This window comes from Hypanus sabinus, chromosome 2, assembly GCF_030144855.1.
Source record: "Hypanus sabinus isolate sHypSab1 chromosome 2, sHypSab1.hap1, whole genome shotgun sequence".
Classification (NCBI taxonomy): Eukaryota; Metazoa; Chordata; class Chondrichthyes; order Myliobatiformes; family Dasyatidae; genus Hypanus; species Hypanus sabinus.
Genome location: NC_082707.1, coordinates 75,462,322 through 75,481,212, shown reverse-complemented (window position 1 = coordinate 75,481,212; position 18,891 = coordinate 75,462,322). Strand labels below are relative to the sequence as shown.

General features: G+C 39.1%; 2 protein-coding genes across 5 annotated transcripts in view; one reads left to right on the top strand and one right to left on the bottom strand.

The window, feature by feature from the left end:
* The window catches only part of gigyf2 (GRB10 interacting GYF protein 2), a 134,347-nt gene that overhangs the window by 80,493 nt on the left and 34,963 nt on the right, over window positions 1-18,891 (bottom strand). Inside the window, exons 1-3 of one of the 4 annotated variants that reach the window (XM_059948605.1) lie at window positions 15,436-15,574; window positions 5,373-5,546; window positions 3,383-3,582 (exon numbers count right to left, since the gene is read on the bottom strand). In XM_059948605.1, the coding sequence (XP_059804588.1) occupies window positions 3,383-3,582; window positions 5,373-5,526 (354 nt within the window). In that variant the 5' untranslated portion in view covers window positions 5,527-5,546; window positions 15,436-15,574. Of the gene's footprint in view, window positions 1-3,382; window positions 3,583-5,372; window positions 5,547-15,435; window positions 15,575-18,891 lie in introns of those variants that run through there. The other 3 variants (XM_059948612.1, XM_059948585.1, XM_059948594.1) reach the window with 3 other exon arrangements.
* Window positions 15,699-17,925, top strand: kcnj13 (potassium inwardly rectifying channel subfamily J member 13). Its single transcript, XM_059948628.1, has 2 exons — window positions 15,699-16,306; window positions 16,707-17,925. Exons 1-2 carry the CDS (start codon window positions 15,829-15,831, stop codon window positions 17,306-17,308), a joined length of 1,080 nt encoding a protein of 359 aa, XP_059804611.1. The 5' UTR covers window positions 15,699-15,828; the 3' UTR covers window positions 17,309-17,925.

Genomic DNA, 18,891 nt, shown 5'->3' with positions numbered 1-18,891 from the left:
AAGACCACAAGATATAGGAACAGAATTAGCCCATTTGACCTATCACATCTGCTCCACCATTTCATCATTGCTGATTCACTTTTCCTCTCAGCCCCAATATCCTGCCTTCTCCTCATATCCCTTTATATTCTGGCCAATCAAGAATCTACCAATGTCTATCAAGACTTGGCCTGCACAACTACCTGTGGCAAAGAATTCCACAGATTCACCATTCAACTTCAAGAAATACATCTACAATCTTTATCTAGTTTCAGCTTTTCCAATAACCAACTTCAAGCTCACCCCAATGTGGCTAACACTCATGAAACAGCTGAATTACCCAGCAAATCTCATGAACATCAACATGATTTCAGCATTCAAAAAAGATGGTCTTTGAACACCTGCCCATCTACTAATGCCTACATTTCTGGAAGTCCAGCGAACATAAAATATTTGGTGCAATCTGTTAAACTTGCATTGCAATTTAGCAGCTTGCTTACCTAATCTTTCATGGCTCATCTGAATATCCACTCTTCCATCACCTTACTATGATTCAATACTAACAGCAACTCTCACCAAGCTTCAACACTGAGGCTGTCTACAAGAAGGGTCAGAGCCGTCTCTATTTCCTGAGGAGACTGAGGCCCTTTAACATCAGCCGGACGGTGCTGAGGATATTCTACGAGTCTGTGGTGGCCAGTGCTATCATGTTTGCTGTTGTGTGCTGGGGCAGCAGGCTGAGGGTAGCAGACACCAACAGAGTCAACAAACGCATTTGTAAGGCCAGTGATGTTGTGGGGGTGGAACTGGACTCTCTGACGGTGGTGTCTGAAAAGAAGATGCTGTCCAAGTTGCATGCCATCCACTCCAAGTTGCATCCACTCCATAATGTACTGGTTAGGCACAGGAGTACATTCAGCCAGAGACTCATTCCACCGAGGTGCAACACTGAGCGTCATAGGAAGTCATTCCTGCCTGTGGCCATCAAACTTTACAACTCCTCCCTCGGAGTGTCAGACACCCTGAGCCAATAGACTGGTTCTGGACTAATTTCCACTTGGCATTATTTATTTATTATTATTTAATTATTTATGGTTTATATTGCTATATTTCTACCCTATTCTTGGTTGGTGTGACTGTAACGAAACCCAATTTCCCTCAGGATCAATTAAGTATGTCTGTCAACATCTCTTTAACCTATGACTTGCTCTACTCAAATCTCAAATAGCAACATACCTTTTTATTTATCAATGGAATACAGGTGAGGCTAAAACAGGCATGGGCAAACTACGGCCCGCGGGCCATATGCGGCCCGTTAAGCTTTTTAATCCGGCCTGCAGAACTTGATGAAATTATATTAATAAACCTTGTTAACGTTTTTTCCCCGCAATTCTGGCGTTTTCCCAATAGATGACACACTCTATATACATTGACCTTTGCTGAGGTGCAGCGTATTACTCCACATTTGCGCTTTACTTTGTGACCTTGTGGCAACCCATTTCCTGGCACATCCGAACCAGCTCACAATTAGCCAGCGTTCCGGCTAAGGGAGATAGCCTGCGGGGATTTGCGAGCACAGAGCTCCGCATACTGGCGCGCTCTCACTGTTCTGTCATTGTGCGGGTCGTTGTTGAGTTTTGGCACAGGGGACAATTGAATAAGAAGGAGCAGGACAAGTAGACCTGCATTTCCTACCGTTTTTGAAATAAAGACAGTCAGGAGGAGAGTGATGATGATATCTTGAAGGATAACAGAATTTTTAGTGCTTTAAAATAATAACTGTTACTATTAAAAAAGCTGTATTTTATTCATTTAATTTTCAGTGTTTTAAAAGTCATTTCAATAAATAGCTAAATACCATGGGACTTCAAAGACAGATATTTTGTTGTAATGCATTTGTTCATTTTCAATTGAAATTAAAGCACATGTTTTCTACATATCCCATGATATTTTATTTTCTCTTTATGAGGTGTATTACCAAAACACTCCGTCCATCTGCTCCTGGTCCGGCCCCCCTGTCAAATTTTAGAACCCTTTGTGGCCCACAAGTCAAAAAGTTTGCCCACCCCTGGGCTAAAATTTCAGAAATCTTGGGTTAATCTTGATCTACCGTTCTGTAAGTGTGGTGTCCACACATTCTTCCAATGACCACCCCGGTTTCTCTGGCTGCTCTGATTTTCTTAAACATCCCAAAGATATGGAGCTTGTCAGATTATTTGACCACTATAACATGCCCCTAGTATGGAGCTAAGTGGCAAAATCTAGATAGGGATCTAGGGAAAATAAATTGGGTTTTGTGTAGGATTAGAATAAAGATTAGAGTCATTTTTGAAAGGTCAACCTCAACCCAAGACTTCAGCAGGAAGGTTCTTGAACCATATCTTTGGTTAAACATGTTCAGCAAATTTCTTAAATAATTTAAATTCATTCCAAAATCATATAAAGCAGTAATATCTATAGTCAACAACTGGGATGGAGGCAAGGAGAGAGAGTTACAGGTCATAATGAACTAGCAACTTAACCAATCAATTAAATACCAGAACTCCAAGAGCAAATCAAAAGGTGTCCGGGAATGTCTGGAGGAAACCTATACAGTCATAGAATTCCAAAACTCCACTTAGACATCACCTAAGGTCAGGATTGAACCTGACTTTCTATCACTGCAAGGCAGCACCTTGACCAGCTATGCCACTTTATTCAAATAGGAATAAAATCCTGTAACACTAAGAAGAGAACTGCCTGATACATTGGCTAAAGTTTGACTTCAACTTACATGAATAAAATATCTGATCATTCATTTCATTTCTCCTGTAGAATTTCTCTCCTGGCCACCAAGCACCACTTCAACAACTCTAAAGTACTTAGCCAAAAAATATCCCTTGGCACGTCACAGTCCTGAGGGCCTCAATCAAACTTAGCTGTTTCTTATTTTATGTAAAATATCATCTTTCAACTGCATCATAATTTTCCAGTACTAGAACATATAAGCATTACTACTATAGATAATAAGTTTTAATTACAAGTACTCCAGATCAGAAATGGCAGATCAACTGCAGCCAACTTTCTACCTAACACTATCCCTCAACTACTACCTCAAAATACAACACGTAAACACCATTACTGTCTTTTTTTAAAACCTTGCTGAATTAGCCCCAAATCAGTTAATTACATTGACTGCAAGTTTATATAATAGCTTACTCAGAGTTCAATGAAAGTCAATAGCCCAGAAGTAATTTTTATCCTCATGTGGGTGTTATCAGGCATTAAGATGCAGAGGCTTCAATCAGAACTGCATTATATGGAAGCTAATAAAAATCAAGACACTGAAAGAAGTAACTTGAATAACAATACCCATCATTTCAGAAAGCTCAAAGTTAAAAATCGTGTAGTAGAATTTCCCCACCTTTAAGGACATAAATGCGCCTGAAGAATCAAATGTCCCCATCTCTTCGTCTGCATCCTCTAGACACCATTCTGGCAAACTGTCCTTTTCATCATCCACACCACTGCTACCTGAGCGCACTCGTCTATAAATTCGTTCATCATCTCTATCTCTGTAATCAAATTCAAACCGTCTCCTGCGCTCCATAGCTTCTCTCCAACCTGTAGAACAAGCTCATCTGTTAAAAAGTTTGAACACAAATTAATGCTAAAACAATGTAAATTCTCAAAACGATAATAAAAGAGGCAAAATAAAAAGTCTTAAAAAATCCATGTAGTAATTAATCTCAACAGATTAGGAGCAATGGCTTTAGTACTCCAGTTTGAAATGAAGATTTTGGTTTAAAGTAATTTCTGATCTGTGATGATAATTCATGCATATACTACTTTTTGAGAGAAGAAAATCAAACTGTAGAGTATATTAATCTACTAAACAAATTTCATTCGTTGACAAGAGACATATCATGGGTGTCAAAATAAAGGTGAGTGTTTATGTGTCACTTATTTCACGGCTTCAACTATTTATATGTACTATATATTTATTTTACCCGACAGGTTATTTGAAAATGTCTTCATTGGAGTCAATAACTGCTTTAAAAACATGGCTGATAATCTATAAACACAGAAACTGCTATGAGAATTCAGCTCAAGATTTTCAATGCTCATTCAGATTCATTTTAATAAGTGCTTCTCTCTCTCTCTCTCTCTCTTCATTGTTAATGGTATCAATGAACCCAGCTGAATGTTGTTCAACATAAAAATACTAATCACTTTTTCTATTATAAGATACAGGTTTCACTTTACCTATGATGACCCTGTCTGTCTGTTTGTTTTTATCCTGTTTGTTCTGTTATCAGCAAAATAATAAAAATAAAGTTTTAAAAAAATGGTGGACAATTTTGGAATCTCGTTCATCAAGTTCAACTGTGGAAATCACTAATTTCTCCACTTAAAGATGAATTTACATCAGACATATGTCAATATATTGTAATACTTCAATTTTATTATTCTGAAGACAGGAAGTAGTAATTAAAATATCAAAAACTCTACAAAACATTTTGAAATACTCAAGATTGTGGTAAGTGGTAATATAATTTAGTAAGAAATTAAAAACCCTATTTACGTCTCATGCAACAAACCACTATGCTTCAGGGTATTTTATAGGTTTCAAATATTTGAAGTTAATCGCTTCATTAATAGCTCTTGGAAAAGACTGAAGAAACTTACTGTTGTTTGGATCTGTGTTTAACAATGCATGTATGAACTCCAAAAGATGCTGTTAGCTTCATAGTGTAATGACGAATTCCAACAATAATTCAGCTCTATCAATCTGTTGTGACAATACAGCACCATCTACAGGCCCAACTCTAGAAACGTACAACAACTGCTTGGAAACTTGTATTATAAATTTGAAGTTCCAAATGTGTGACAAGCAAGATATGGCACCCTATGTTTAGAAAGCTAGTATAACTGAGCCAATCAACATGATTTATTAAACTTTCTTGCAATAAGTATAAAAAATTAGATTGCAAAAGATAAGTAGAATCAGACATTGTTTCTATCAACTTCCTTTAAGATAATCAACTTAGTTTAGCATTCCCATACTGGACTAACAATAGAGCAGCCTTCTATTTTCACTATTCAAGCTGTTACTAGTTAACATAGAACAAAGAATAGTACAGGCGCTTCGGCCCACAATGTTGTGCCGACCCTTAAGCCCTACCTCCCATCTATCCCCCACCTTAAATTCATTAAGTTTATTAATTTTAATGGACTACATTAAAATTTATTCCATTATTTACAATATACACTTTTCTCCGTGCCACAATTTCACTTTTTCCAAACCATGACTGACATTAAGCCAAAATTCCTTTATGTGTTCAGTACAACATGACAGACAGCAGCCAAACCTTTACCATTATCAGGCCAAGAAACTTATTCAGCTCTCACACCTGGACTATGTGGTTGCCATCTATCACCTTCTCGACGAGGACCCGCTAAACGCCAACCATCATCATCCTCACCATTCTGTTCATCTCTGCAAACCCGCCAGTTCTCACTCTCAGAGCGAGTAAATTCATGTTTTCTTGTGGATGATGTCCCCATTTCTTCAAAAGTTGGTCTCCCTAGAATTAAGAAAAATATTTCCTCAGTTCACTTACATGCAAAATATTTCATAACAAAGAGATCCTCACCATGAAATACAAACTAGTAATATTATTGAATGCTATTGTGGTCTACCAGATACAGAAGAGCCAATTTAATGATCAATGGACACAATTTTTACATGAGCTTGTTTTCATATTGGTTCAAAATACTTAAAATATACCTTCTGGTTGCCACAATAGACATCTGAAAGATTACAGGGAAGAGCAAACAATTGAAGAGTGGGAATTAGATTAAGCAAATAAATTATAAGAACTGACAAGGGGAGAAATAGTGGTTCAATGTCTTTTGGAGGACTCTAAAGTGATTCGCCTGTGTGAAGCTCACACAAGCCATTTCATATTGATCCAGAACAGCATAACCACAGTACTTAGCCTTCAAGACTCAGTGTAATAATTTCAGTAATCTGCGGAAGAGACAGCATTGATTTACTTCCATTTGAAAAAAAAACTTATAAAAATGCCATGAGAATCCTGAGACACAATGTTCCAATAAGAATTTTAAAAAATAGACAGGCATGAAAGATTAATGTTTAACTAAAAACATGATGCAGAAGGAAGGTTTCAGATATATGGGCCATCGGGACTATTTCTGGAGCAGGAGGTGTCTGCTGATGGACATGGGTTGGTTTGCTACTGAATCTGAGGGTGGAATTTACAGTATAAGGATTGGGGGGGGGGGGGGGGGGGAAGCAACAGCACAGAACTGTAGAAGTAAGCACAGAAAATTGAGAACTACCAGTTGAATAATCAGGAAGAGGTAATGCTGTAGATGGGAGGAGAATAAAACCATGAGATGAACAAAATAGAACTATGTATATAAATGCATGATTCAATAAGCAAGACTGATGAGCTGCATGAAAAATTAGTAGTATAGGAATACAACAGAAGCAGTACTTAAAAAGAGGTTTAATGAAAGGGTACAACTAGGCACTTAATAAACCAGGCTACCAAATATTCGGCAAACCTAGGGAACAAACAACAGTTTAAGAAAGATATTATGCTAAACAATGATCTTTTAGGAGGAAGGCTAGAATACATTAGGTTGGAGTCAAGCAGCAATAAAAAATGCTATCACACTGCTTGAAGCATTTATAAGTATTTAGTATACCAGAAATAATAGCAGTGATAGAAGAGAGCAGCAAAGTTTCAAAAATGTAGAACACAGACCAGCACAGGATCATGTCCTTCAGCCTAATTTAGGAAACTAGCATTTAAATTCCTAACTCATCGTTTCTGCTTTCGCAATATCTTTACCCTTCATCTGTCTATCTAAGCATGGTATTTAACTTCCATTCATGGAAATCCATTCCAACCACCCACTACTGTCAGAAAACACTTGCTGCTGCATATCCCCTTTGAACTAATCCCATTCACCTTGGATGTATGCCTTCTAATACAGATTGAGCATCCTCTATCCAGAGTTCATAATTCCGAAAACCTCTGAATTCCGAAATGTTTTTTATGATCACTGACATGACGTCACAAATAGAAAATTCCACAAGGTGCAAGGAAACCTCCAGGTGATGTGCATACAGGTTCTGTGCATCAGACAATTCTGAGGTGACCTCACATACAGTGCCTTGAAAAAGTATTTGGCTCCCACAACTATTTTCACATTCCACTGTCTTATTTTCCATATTTAAAATATATTGAAATAGAATTTTTGAGCTAACCTATAAAACATTCTGTATCATTTCAAATCAAAAGAAAAATATCCAAAACCAAAATTGAGGTTGGAAAGAGTATTCAATTCCTTTGTAAATACTACACTTAGATGCAATATTACCTTACCAACTCACCCAATTTGTTGATGTAGAAAATTAGAGGATCACCTGTTTTCAAAGAATTCATAATAAATATCTCTCTCTATCAGGTCCAACAATATGGTAGATTTTCAACAGACCAGACCAAATTGAAAACAAAACAGCATTCAGGAAATGACAATACAGAAACACAAATCTGGGGAAGGGTACAAGACCAACTCAAAGACTCTGAACATACTTCATAGCTCAGTGCAGTCATCGTGAAAAAGTGAAAAAAAATATGAAACCATAGCCACACTGCCTAGGTCACACTACCCTTCTAAAACAAGTCACCATAGAACAGTGGTCGCCAACCCTTCAGTTGTGATTGACTGGTCGATCTTTGAGACCTTCCCAGTAGATCCCGAACAAAAAATGAAAAATAAATACACAAATACTGTTGAGAGATTGTTTCCAGGTTGCGGGGTTTTAGTTCCGTTCTTTCTGCCCAGTGCGCATGTGTGTAGCTCCCCCGCCACGCACTACATAGTATATTTCAACCACCGGGCCACGAGGAAACAATACGAGTTAGCTGCACCTTTCTGCGTTCCCTGTCATGTCCACTGTTGAACTTGAACCCACGTTAGCTCATCAGTCACCTAAACGCAGTGATACCCTCGCGGCAGAGTTCACTGGTTGGCCTCAGGCGGCCAGCGGTAAGTGCCGTTGCTACTGGCCTGGAGCAGGGACAGATAAGTGTCGCCTCTAAACGAGTTCAGCACACCGAATGTTTGTGGGGAATCTAGTGCTAAAATATTTGCAGACGACCTAATTCTGGCTTAGTGTTTCGTAAGTATCAGCGCAGCTACCACGCTGCGATCTACTGAAACAAACTCTTGTCAGTCGATAGATCCTACAAAGGGGGCGGGCGCACCCTGTCGCATTCCTCACTCGCTCTCTTAGGACTGCGACCGCCCTGGCCGTGGTACGGGGACCACCGGCCCTGACCTTGTCCTCTCACCCCACCCACGACCAGCCGCACCTGGCGAGGCGTCTGGCGGGCAGGAGTCTGGAGTTCGGGCCGGGAGGCTATCTAATGAGGCAATGAAGCCCTCAAAACTGCTTTGGCACCTTGAGTCCAAGCACTCTACACTTAAAGACAAACACGCTGAGATTTTTCAGTGGAAAAAAACATGAGCAAGTAGGACAGAAGTGCCGAGAGCCATGAAAACTAAAATGTGGAACAGACTGGACATAAGGAACCTGCTTCAGGTATCAGTGTATTGCAGTCGTGTTTTACATGCCCCCCGCCCCCCCCCCCCCCCCCCCCGTCGGCCAGTCCGCAAGAATATTGTCAATATTAAACCAGTCCGCGGTGCAAAAGAGGATGGGTACCCCTGGTGTTTATACATTATTTTCTACTTCCAGGTTGCGGAGTTTTACTTCTGGTCTTTTCTGCCCCGGTGCACGTGAATGTAACTAATCGATCTGGGGTCGATCTCGCCTTTCACTAATGCCGAGGTAGGGGATCTTGAGCTTAAAAAGGTTGGTGGCCACTACCACAGAAGAACGACAATGATAAGAGAGGCAACTGTGATGCCAAATAACTCGAGTGAGCTGTAGAAGTCAGTGGCTGCAACTTGACATGAAGTACATGGCTCTACCATCTCTAAGCCCTTGCAGGCTCCACAATCTCTAAAGCCTTGCACAAAAAAGGATATTTATGGAAGCGTAGCAAAGCAGCAGCTGTGGCTTACAAAAAGCACATCCTTGCCCATAAAAACTTTGCAAAGCATCACATCAAAGGTACTGTAAAGATATGGAAGAAGGTCTTGTGGCCAGTTAAAACTTAAGTGGAACTTTTTGGCTTCAATACTAAGCGTGCATGTGGTGTAAATCTAATACTGCAGATCAGCCAGGTAACACCATCCCTACCGTTAAAGTCTGGTGGTGGTAGCATCATGCTATGGGGATGCTTTTCAGCAGCGGGGACTGGAAATCTGGGCAGGATTGATGGGAAGATGAATACCATTAAATACAGAGATTCTGGATAAAAGCTAGATAGCTTAAATTAGGGAGGAACTTTGTCTTTCAAGACAACGACTGAACACACACTGCCAAAGCACCATGGAGTAACTTCAAATGAAGAAAACTGATGCCCTTCAGTGGCCGACTCAGAGTCCTGACCTTAACCTGATCAAACAACTCTGGCAAGCCCTTAAGATTGCTGTGCACCACCTCTCCCTAACTAACATAGCACAGCTCAAGCAATTTTTTAAGGATGAATGGACAAATCTTGATCCATCATGTTATCTATCCAATTAATAGAGACTAATCCAAAAAGATTACTGTCTGTAATATCTGCAAGAGGTGGTTCAACAAAGGGGGATGAATACTTTTGACATGCTGACATTTCAGTTTTTGAATTTTCAGTTTTTCATGCTTCATTACATAACAGTTTCAAGAAAAAGTTTGTGAACCCTTTGCAATTACCTGGCTTTCTGCATTAATTAGAAACATAGAAAACTGACATCACAATACAGGTCCTTCAGCCCACAAAGCTGTGCCTAACATGTCCTTGCCTTAGAAATTACCTAGGGTTACCCATAGCCATCTATTTTTCTGAGCTCCATGTACCTATCCAGGAGTCTCTTAAAGGACCCCATAGCATCCGCCTCCACCACTGCCGCGGCAGCCTATTCCACACTGTGTAAAAAACTTAACTCCTGACAACTCCTCTGTACCTACTTCCAAGCATCTTAAAACTGTGCCCTCTTGTGCTAGCCATTTCAGCCCTGGGAAAAAGCTTCTGACTATCCACATGATCAATGCCTCTCTCATCATCTTATACACCTCTATCAGGTCACCACTCATCCTCCGTCACTCCAAGGGAAAAAGGCCAAGTTCATTCAACCTATTCTTATAAGGCATGTTTCCCAATCCAGGCAACATCTTTTAAATCTCCTCTGCACCCCTTCTATGGTTTCCACGTCCTTCCTATAATGAGGCGACTAGAACTGAGCACAGTACTCCAAATGGGGTCTGACCAGGGTCCTATATAGCTGCAACATTACCTCTCAGCTCCTAAATTCAATCCCACGATTGATGAAGGACAATGCACCGTATGCTTTCTTAACCACAATCAACCTGCGCAGTAGCTTTGAGTGTCCTATGGACTCAGAGGGCAAGAGCCCTCTGATCCTCCACACAGACAAGAGTCTTACCATTAATACTATATTCTGCCATCATATTTGACCTACCAAAATGAACCATCTCACACTTACCTGGGTTGAGCTCCATCTTGCTACTTCTCAGCCCAGTTTTGCCTCTTATCAATGTTCCACTGTAACCTCTGACAGCTCTCCACACCGTCCACAACACCTTCAACCTTTGAGTCAACAGCAAATTTACTAACCCATCCCTCCACTTCCTTATCCAGGTCATTTATAAAAATCACGAAGAGTAGGTGTCCCAGAACAGATCCCTGAGGCACACCACTAGTAACCGTCCTTGATACAGAATATGACCCGTCTACAACCACTCTTTGCCTTCTGTGGGCAAACCAACTCTGGATTCTCAAAGCAATGTCCCCTTAGTTCCCATGCCTCCTTTCTTTCTCAGTAAGCCTTGCATGGGATACCTTGTCAAGTGCCTTAATGAAATCCATATACACTACATCTACTGCTCTACCTTCATCAACGGTGTTTAGTCACATCCTCAAAAAATTCAGTCGGGCTCGTAAGGCATTACCTGACTTTGACAAAGCCATGCTGATTAGTCTTAATCATATTATGCCTCTCCAAATATTCATAAATCCTGCCTCTCGGGATTTTCTCCATCAACTTACCAACCACTGAAGTAGTACTCACTGGTCTATAATTTCCTGGGCTATCTCTACACCCTCTCTTGAATAACGGAACAACGGCAACTCTCCAATCCTCCAGAACCTCTCCTGTCCCCATTGAGCCAGAGGCTCAGCAAACTCCTCAATCGCTTCCTACAGTAGCCTGTGGTACATCGTATCCGGTCACGGTGACTTATCCAACTTGATGCTTTCCAAAAGCTCCAGCACATCCTCTTTCTTAATATCTACATGCTCAAGCTTTTCAGTGCGCTACAATTCATCCCTACAATCGCCAAGATCCTTTTCTTTAGTGAATACTGAAGCAAAGTACTCAGTAAGTACCTCTGGTATCTCCTCTGGTTCCATACACACTTTCCCACTGTCACACTTGATTGGTCCTATTTTCTCACATCTTATCCTCTTGCTCATCGCACACTTGTAGAATGCCTTGGAGTTTTTCTTAATCCCGTCCGCCAAGGCCTTCTCCTGGCTCTCCTAATTTCTTTCTTAATCTCCTTCCTGCTAGCCTTTAATCTTCTAGATTTCTATCATTACCTAGTTTTTGAACCTTTTGTAAGCTCTTCTTTTCTTCTTGACTAGATTTACAACAGCCTTTGTACACCATGGTTCCTGTATCCTACCATCCTTTCCCAGTCTCACTGGAACGTACCTATGCAGAACTCCACGCAAATATCCCCTGAACATTTGCCACATTTCTGCTGGACATTTCCCTGAGAACATCAGTTCCCAAATTATGCTTCCAAGTTCCTGCCTGATAGCCTCATATTTCCCCTTACTCCAATTAAACACTTCCCCAACTTGTCTGTTTCTATTTCTCTCCAATGCTATGGTAAAGGAGAGAGAATTGTGATCACTATCTCCAGGATGCTCTCCCACTGAGAGATGACACCTGAACAGGTTCATTTCCCAATACCAGATCAAGTCAAGTACTGTCTCTCCTCTTATAGGCCTATCTACAAATTGTGTCAAGAAACCTTCTTGAACACTCCTTAGAAACTCCACCCCATCTAAACCACTTGCTCTAGGGAGATGCGAATCGATATTTGGGAAATTAAAATCTTCATCAGTCTGAGCGCGTACCTTCTCTATCACCTGCCTATCCTCCCTCTCGCATTATCTCCAAGCTTTCTCTATTTGTGAGCCAACCGCCTCTTCTCCATCTCTTCAGTTCGGTTCCCACAGTAAATGTTCCTGACGGTGGTTTAACAGTGGTCAAGTGTGTTACCTCCTCTGGCTTCACAGATATGTTGGTGGTAGCTGTTCAGATACTTCTCCAAGCTGGCCTGGTTGAAATCTCCCATATGATAGGGAAGGCATCAAGGTACGCTGTTTCATGCCTGCTGATTACAGTGCCCAGCTCCTCCAGTGCCAGTCTTAGGCGGAATGTGCACTGCTACCAGGATGATGGTGGAAAACTCCCTCGGCACATAAGGACCACATCTGACCACTAGATGTTCCAGGTCAGGTAAGCAGGACTGAGAGAGAACTACTATATCTGTGCACCACAATCAGTCAATCATGGAGAACACTCCCCCTGCTCTACCTTTAGAAGACTGAGTTCTCATGTGTTTGCAGAGAATGGTGAAGCCATTAGGCTGCCACACTGCATTGGAAATGGTGAGGGAAAGCCATGTTTCAGTTAAGCAAAGTACATTGCAGTTCCTGATGTCCCTCTGGTACAGCAATCTTACTTTGGGCTTTTCAATTTTATTTTCCAGGGACTCTACATTCGCCAGCAAGACAGTTGTGAGTGGGGGTCTAAGTTCTCTGTGTTTCAATCTCACTTGCAGTCTAATCTTAAAGGGGAACTGTAATCATGACCCAAGTCCGCAAACCAAGATCCGTAGATTTTGAGTATCGTTAAGATTTTTTCAAACACCTTAAAACTATGCTGTATACTGAAGTACCTATGGCTATGTCTGTGGATTTCAGTTCTAGTTGTCCTAAACAGGAATATTTGATGAACTGGAGCTGGAAGCAAGGAGTCACCACTTATCAGAGCCATATTTGAAAAAGGGATAAACTTGGTAACAAGTAACTATGAAATCTAATATCAGTAGTAGGTAAACTTCAAGAGGCCATTATGATAAAAGGTATTGCCAGACCTTGGAACATGCTGTTTTCCCCTATGCTTATAGAAATCAAAATTGTTACTACATTGTTTGTGGAAGTTTACCATGTACAAGAACAAATCAGAGTTCTTATATTAAAACAGGAATTACACCAGAAATGTTGCATTAGTGGTTTAAAAAAAAATTGGGCTAAAGATCATGATAATCTTAAAAATATATAGGTTTACTTATAACTTCCGTCAGCTTACCAATGTCAAAATATCATTCCTATAATATAGTATCTAATGTACAAACTGTTACATAGATGCCAGAATATCTTCCTACTGTATTCTTTGTACTCCCTTTCCTGGCCAAGCACATAATCTATCTGTTCCAATAACAGAACAGAACATTCAAGTTTACAATTTCTCACTAGCTGTCAATATTGCCTCACAATGACAGTCAGGAGACACTTTTCAATGAATGGAATGTGAGATTAATTTTGACAGGGCCCTTTAAGTCACACGTGTAATAAAATGTATGCCATCAAACAGCACAAATAGTTTCTGGAAATGAAAACCTAGATACATTCCACTAAGCAAAATACTATTTAATGAACTGAGTATACTAAATAGTTTGCACAAAAGAATGTTGCATCAGCTGAGAAATACTTCATCAAAAGCAATCAGGGTGATATACCTGGGGTTGGGGGATATGGTGCAGTGAGCTGGGATGTGGTGTTGTGGAAAAAGCTTGAGCTCTCCAATGAAAACTTGAACTATCATAAAAAGAATCAGACAAGCCACCCAATTTGAGGCCATTTAATTGGCCACCTGCAGGCCAAATAACCAATTATATCCGATCTAAAAGAAAGTAACAGAACGTATTCCAGATTCCACATTGCCAGCTCTTGTAACTCTATAAAAATTTTCACAAAAGAGTGCACATCACTTAATCTTTAACATCCAATCTAACAGGCATTTTGCTCAACAATTTAACTGCAATCCAAGTTTACACTCTGCAAGAAGAATCTGGTAAGTCTGCAATACTATTCCATATTAATTTATTGGAAGTTTACACATTTTAAAATACTGTGTTAACAAACAAGACAGTAATTTTCTATACCCTTATATAATGTTTATAAAGTCAGACTTCAAAAGCTCAAAAGCAAATTTAAGCACAAATTCATATTAAAAGTAGTTAAAATTTGCATGCAACTTCCAGTTACAGGACGGAAGTCTTCAAGTTTAAAATTAATATCTTTTTAAACATATACAAAATCTAAGCAAAGTTAATGAATCGACTACTTATCAATTTGAAATAGTTATATAATTGCGGTCCATGGCATAAAGGTTGAGAACCCCTGATTTAGAGTCAAACTGAGTCGCTTACACAGTATTACACTGGCTGACACACACTCCTCAACAAAACATTTCACTAATATAAAAAATTATTATTCTAAATAGCTGAAACTGCACTTTGTGGAGCAAGCTGTCAGATTTTTTTTAAATGCATCAATATTTAAATAAGGATTACAAGAAGCTTGATGTGTTTCAGTAAAATCAGGATCATAAATAAAATGGATGGCAAAATAATAGGCAAAATTAGATTCTCAAAGTAAAACTGTAGGCTTGCTCTTTTCTTACAGCTTTATCAAACTGGAAATCTACACATTTAGGATTTGTTGTTTGACTGAACTAGTTCAAGGAACATCTGATTTCTTTAGCACCAAAAGGTTCAAAGCCAAATAGAAAACTATGAATTTTAAAATATGTATCAACTGAAAATTAAACTACATGGAAAATTACAATTGTATTATTAGATTACCAAATATTACTTGACTGTTCAAACCACACCAAGCTATTTTCACTCAATTTAGTTGATAGAAAATTACAGTTCTGAAATCAGCCACTAATCTACATTTAAATAAAGCAAATAATTTTGACCACTATTGAACAAAAACCAATATTCACAAAATAAAACACAAGGTCAGGTTCATTTTCCACAAATTGAAAGGAAGTAAAATTTTAAAAAGCCTCACGAAACAAGAATATTAATTACTTCCACACTGGATTTAAATACTCTCACCTTTTTTTTAAAATTAAATTCAAGCTAAATGAACAAAGAGAGGGAATAAGGTTAACTGCAGACGCTGCAGAATACATTTTAATTTCTCATAGTTAACTTACCAGTGCCTAAGAAGAACACTCAGCTTCAATATTAAAGCAAGCCATTCCAAACTCCTCAAAATCTCCAGCATTAATTTGCAATAAAATCTATTAATTTCTTCGACCATGGTGTTTATTAAAAAATTGCAGTGAGAATTCCATAAGGTTTACAAATCCGCACCCGACTAAAATAATCAACTTTAGAAATTGAAAGCAGCAGATCTCTTGTAAGGTAGAGTTGCTTGCTTAATAGTAAAGACTAAAGGTTATACTGTTAAAAGTTAAATGACTAATCCTGCACGAGTAATTTTTAAAGACAAATAAAGATTATGTGATGACAAAGTGATTTTACACTCATAGCTAACACTAACATTCTGATAAAATGTTCTGCAGCTATCCCAAAAGGTGGAAACCATGGGCATCATTTTTAACAGTAGTGATGAAAAGGACACTTCTCCACTTATTGACTCAAGGTACAAAAGAATTGTCACAAAGGATGGCCAGAGGAACCTAAAGATAGAACCTCTCCCTGGAAAAAGTATTGAACACTTAAAGGATATCTGGTCGATCTTGATGGAAATGAGGTGGCGCTGGATGTTACTAGCTTTCTCCGGAGCTTTTGTGGCTCACTGGATCTTCTTCGCTTGCTTTTGGTATTTATTGGCATACATGCATGGTGATTTAGTTGTATTAGATGATAACAACCCACCGGAAAACCACACTATCTGTGTGAAATATATTGACAGCTTCACTGCAGCCTTTTCTTTCTCGCTGGAAACTCAGCTTACAATTGGTTATGGAACCATGTACCCTGACAGTGACTGTCCAGCTGCAATTGCTCTCCTTGCAGTTCAAATGCTGTTGGGACTCATGATGGAAGCCTTAATTACAGGTAATTTATCTGTATGAAAAATTACAATTCAAGTAATGTGATGCATTGAATTTTATATATTAGCAAAGGAGATTTTTGTGGTAGTCTCAGCAACTGAATTGTCAGATGCTATCAAAATATTTTAAAGAATTTATGATGTGCAAAACCCATTAGATGACATAAAAACTTGTAACTTTTAACGAAAAAAAAATAGCACTATATAGCACCTTAGAAAATCAACCCCTGCTGAATAGTTTGAAAGCTACACCGTAATCATTTCAACTTCATGCTGTAGAACACAGGTGTTCCCCAAGTAGGGAGCATTAATTATTAAAATCATTTTAATACACTTTTTAAACACTAATAAATGTTAAATGGTTCTTCTATGAAGTTTATTAATACTGTATTTTTTTTAAAACAGGTGCCTTTGTGGCAAAGATTGCCGAACCCAAACTTAGAACAACGAGAATTAAATTCAGCTACTTTGCTACTGTTGCACAACATGAAGCATGCCTTATGTTTAGAGTAGCCAACATATGGCAGAGCTCATTAACAAATGTTAAAGTAACTGCCATTTTATATAAAGAATACAAAACTAAACACCTTCATCAAACAAGCATTGATTTTCAGATTGACCATCTAAATTCTAACAAATGTCCATATCTCATCTTTCCACTTACGTTCTACCACACCATCAATCAATATAGTCCTTTCTATCCAGTGATTCAAGGAAAGATGCCACCCTACTACGAATTAGTAATCTTTTTGTCAGCCGAACAGGAAGGTATTGGAGAGACTTGCCAGAAGAGAACCTCTTCTATTCCTGAAGAAATCAAACTCAACCAACAGTTTGCTCCTGTGATAAGCTGCACTTTGAAAGGGTACAAGATTGATTTGGACAATTTTGACAAGACAATTCCAGGATTTCCTGAGCCACTTAATAGAAAGTATGCAAAGGAGAATGATTTTGTTGTGAACATCAGTGATCATGCTGATATACTATTCCATGATAGTGCTATCTGATTTATTGTCATGAAAGCAAAGTCAACAAAATTAGTTTAATCCTCTAACAATGCCAGCAAATCTCCCACAAGGATGTCAGGATCATTCTGGTTCATGAGCAACCAGTCGAATTTTACAGGTCCTACGTTCCCCAGAAGTGGTCCCAATGATCCAGAAACTTGGAGCACTCCCTCCTAGAATCACAAATCAATACAGAGTGCTGCCACAAGAATGCAGCATTCATCAAAAGGCCAAGCAGCCTTAGCCTTGTCCTTTCTTCAGGCAGGAGATACACAAGTCTCAGGGCCCACACCACCAGGTTCAGGAAAAGTTACCACCCTATAACCATCAGGCTCCTGAACCAGTATGGATAATTTCATGCACAACCGTGAAATGATTCCAAAAGGTACAAACTCACTTTCAAAGACTCTTTACAATTCAAGTTCTCAGCATTATTTCTGTTATCTGCAGTTACCTTTTGCACATTCGTTTATATAGTTTTTTGTAAAATTCTACAGTATTTCTTTTTCCTTAAAATGCCTGGAAGACAAAGAATCTTAAGATACTATATGGTAACGTATACAAACTGATAATAAAATTACTTTGAACATGTTCATCTGAACTATCCTCCAATTCGCATTCACATGGCACAGCTCTGGAGGTCCTGCTCTTTAAACCTGTCAGCAAATTATCTTGGAATAAAGGTTAACATATCATTTGATTTCTTAAGTGTTTGCTGTAACTTCCAGAGATTAACAAAAAGAATACTCATATCCCTCTGAACACCAATGTGTCAGGCTCTTGCCTTTTAAAATGGTGCTTTGCTTTTCACTAAAGTAGATGTCATGAATTTTCTGCAATACAATAAAATATTGGCTACCTAGTTAGCACACACCAAAGTCGATCTTAGCCCAGCCATTCACTTAGCACTGCACCATCAACTCAGACCAGCTACAACTCTATGTCTTGCTGAAATTAATTACTGGAGTCAGCTAGTTTTCAAAGTGCCTGATCACCATGTTTTTGAATTATATTCTATTGTCCATGTTCTCACCCACTAAACATCCCTTCATGCAACACCACCTACTTACAATAAAGCTCCATGATAAGAACTCTGTAAATATGAACCACTTTCCATATCTTGGGAGTTAGATCACAAAGTCTGAGGGTAAGTGTGTTTAAAAATCATGACCTAAAGCAAAGCACAAAGTTCAGGGTTTACTCCATAGCAGAGTTCCTTGCACTCCTCTACATATCTAGCTCATAGCCCACATGCAGTTGGCATCTCAAAGCAATGGAGATAAACCAGTATTATCTAGGTAGAATCGTCCAAATCCATTGGCAGATTAAGAAGCACAACATCCAGATCAACATTCCACTGTACCATTAGCTTCAGAGCTACAAGAAAGGCTTTTCTTTAACATGGATCTTAATTCTGACATCAGCTAAAATCCACATGCATATTAAGAGCCATACCACCATATGAAATTGATTAGGACAGGCACTAGCATGCTTAATCAATGCTTCTGTTGCCTGCACCACTCCTGAGGCATGCATCATGCCAGATGTGTTGGCAGCTGTGTACTGGGCAACTTACTATAACA

What these genes read in the sequence shown, in the direction of transcription:
- kcnj13 (XM_059948628.1), top strand. Translation starts at nt 15,829, where the DNA reads ATGGGCATCATTTTTAACAGTAGTGATGAAAAGGACACTTCTCCACTT. An exon ending in GATGGAAGCCTTAATTACAG is followed by an intron (nt 16,307 to 16,706) that starts GTAATTTATCTG and finishes TTTTTAAAACAG; the next exon opens with GTGCCTTTGTGGCAAAGATT.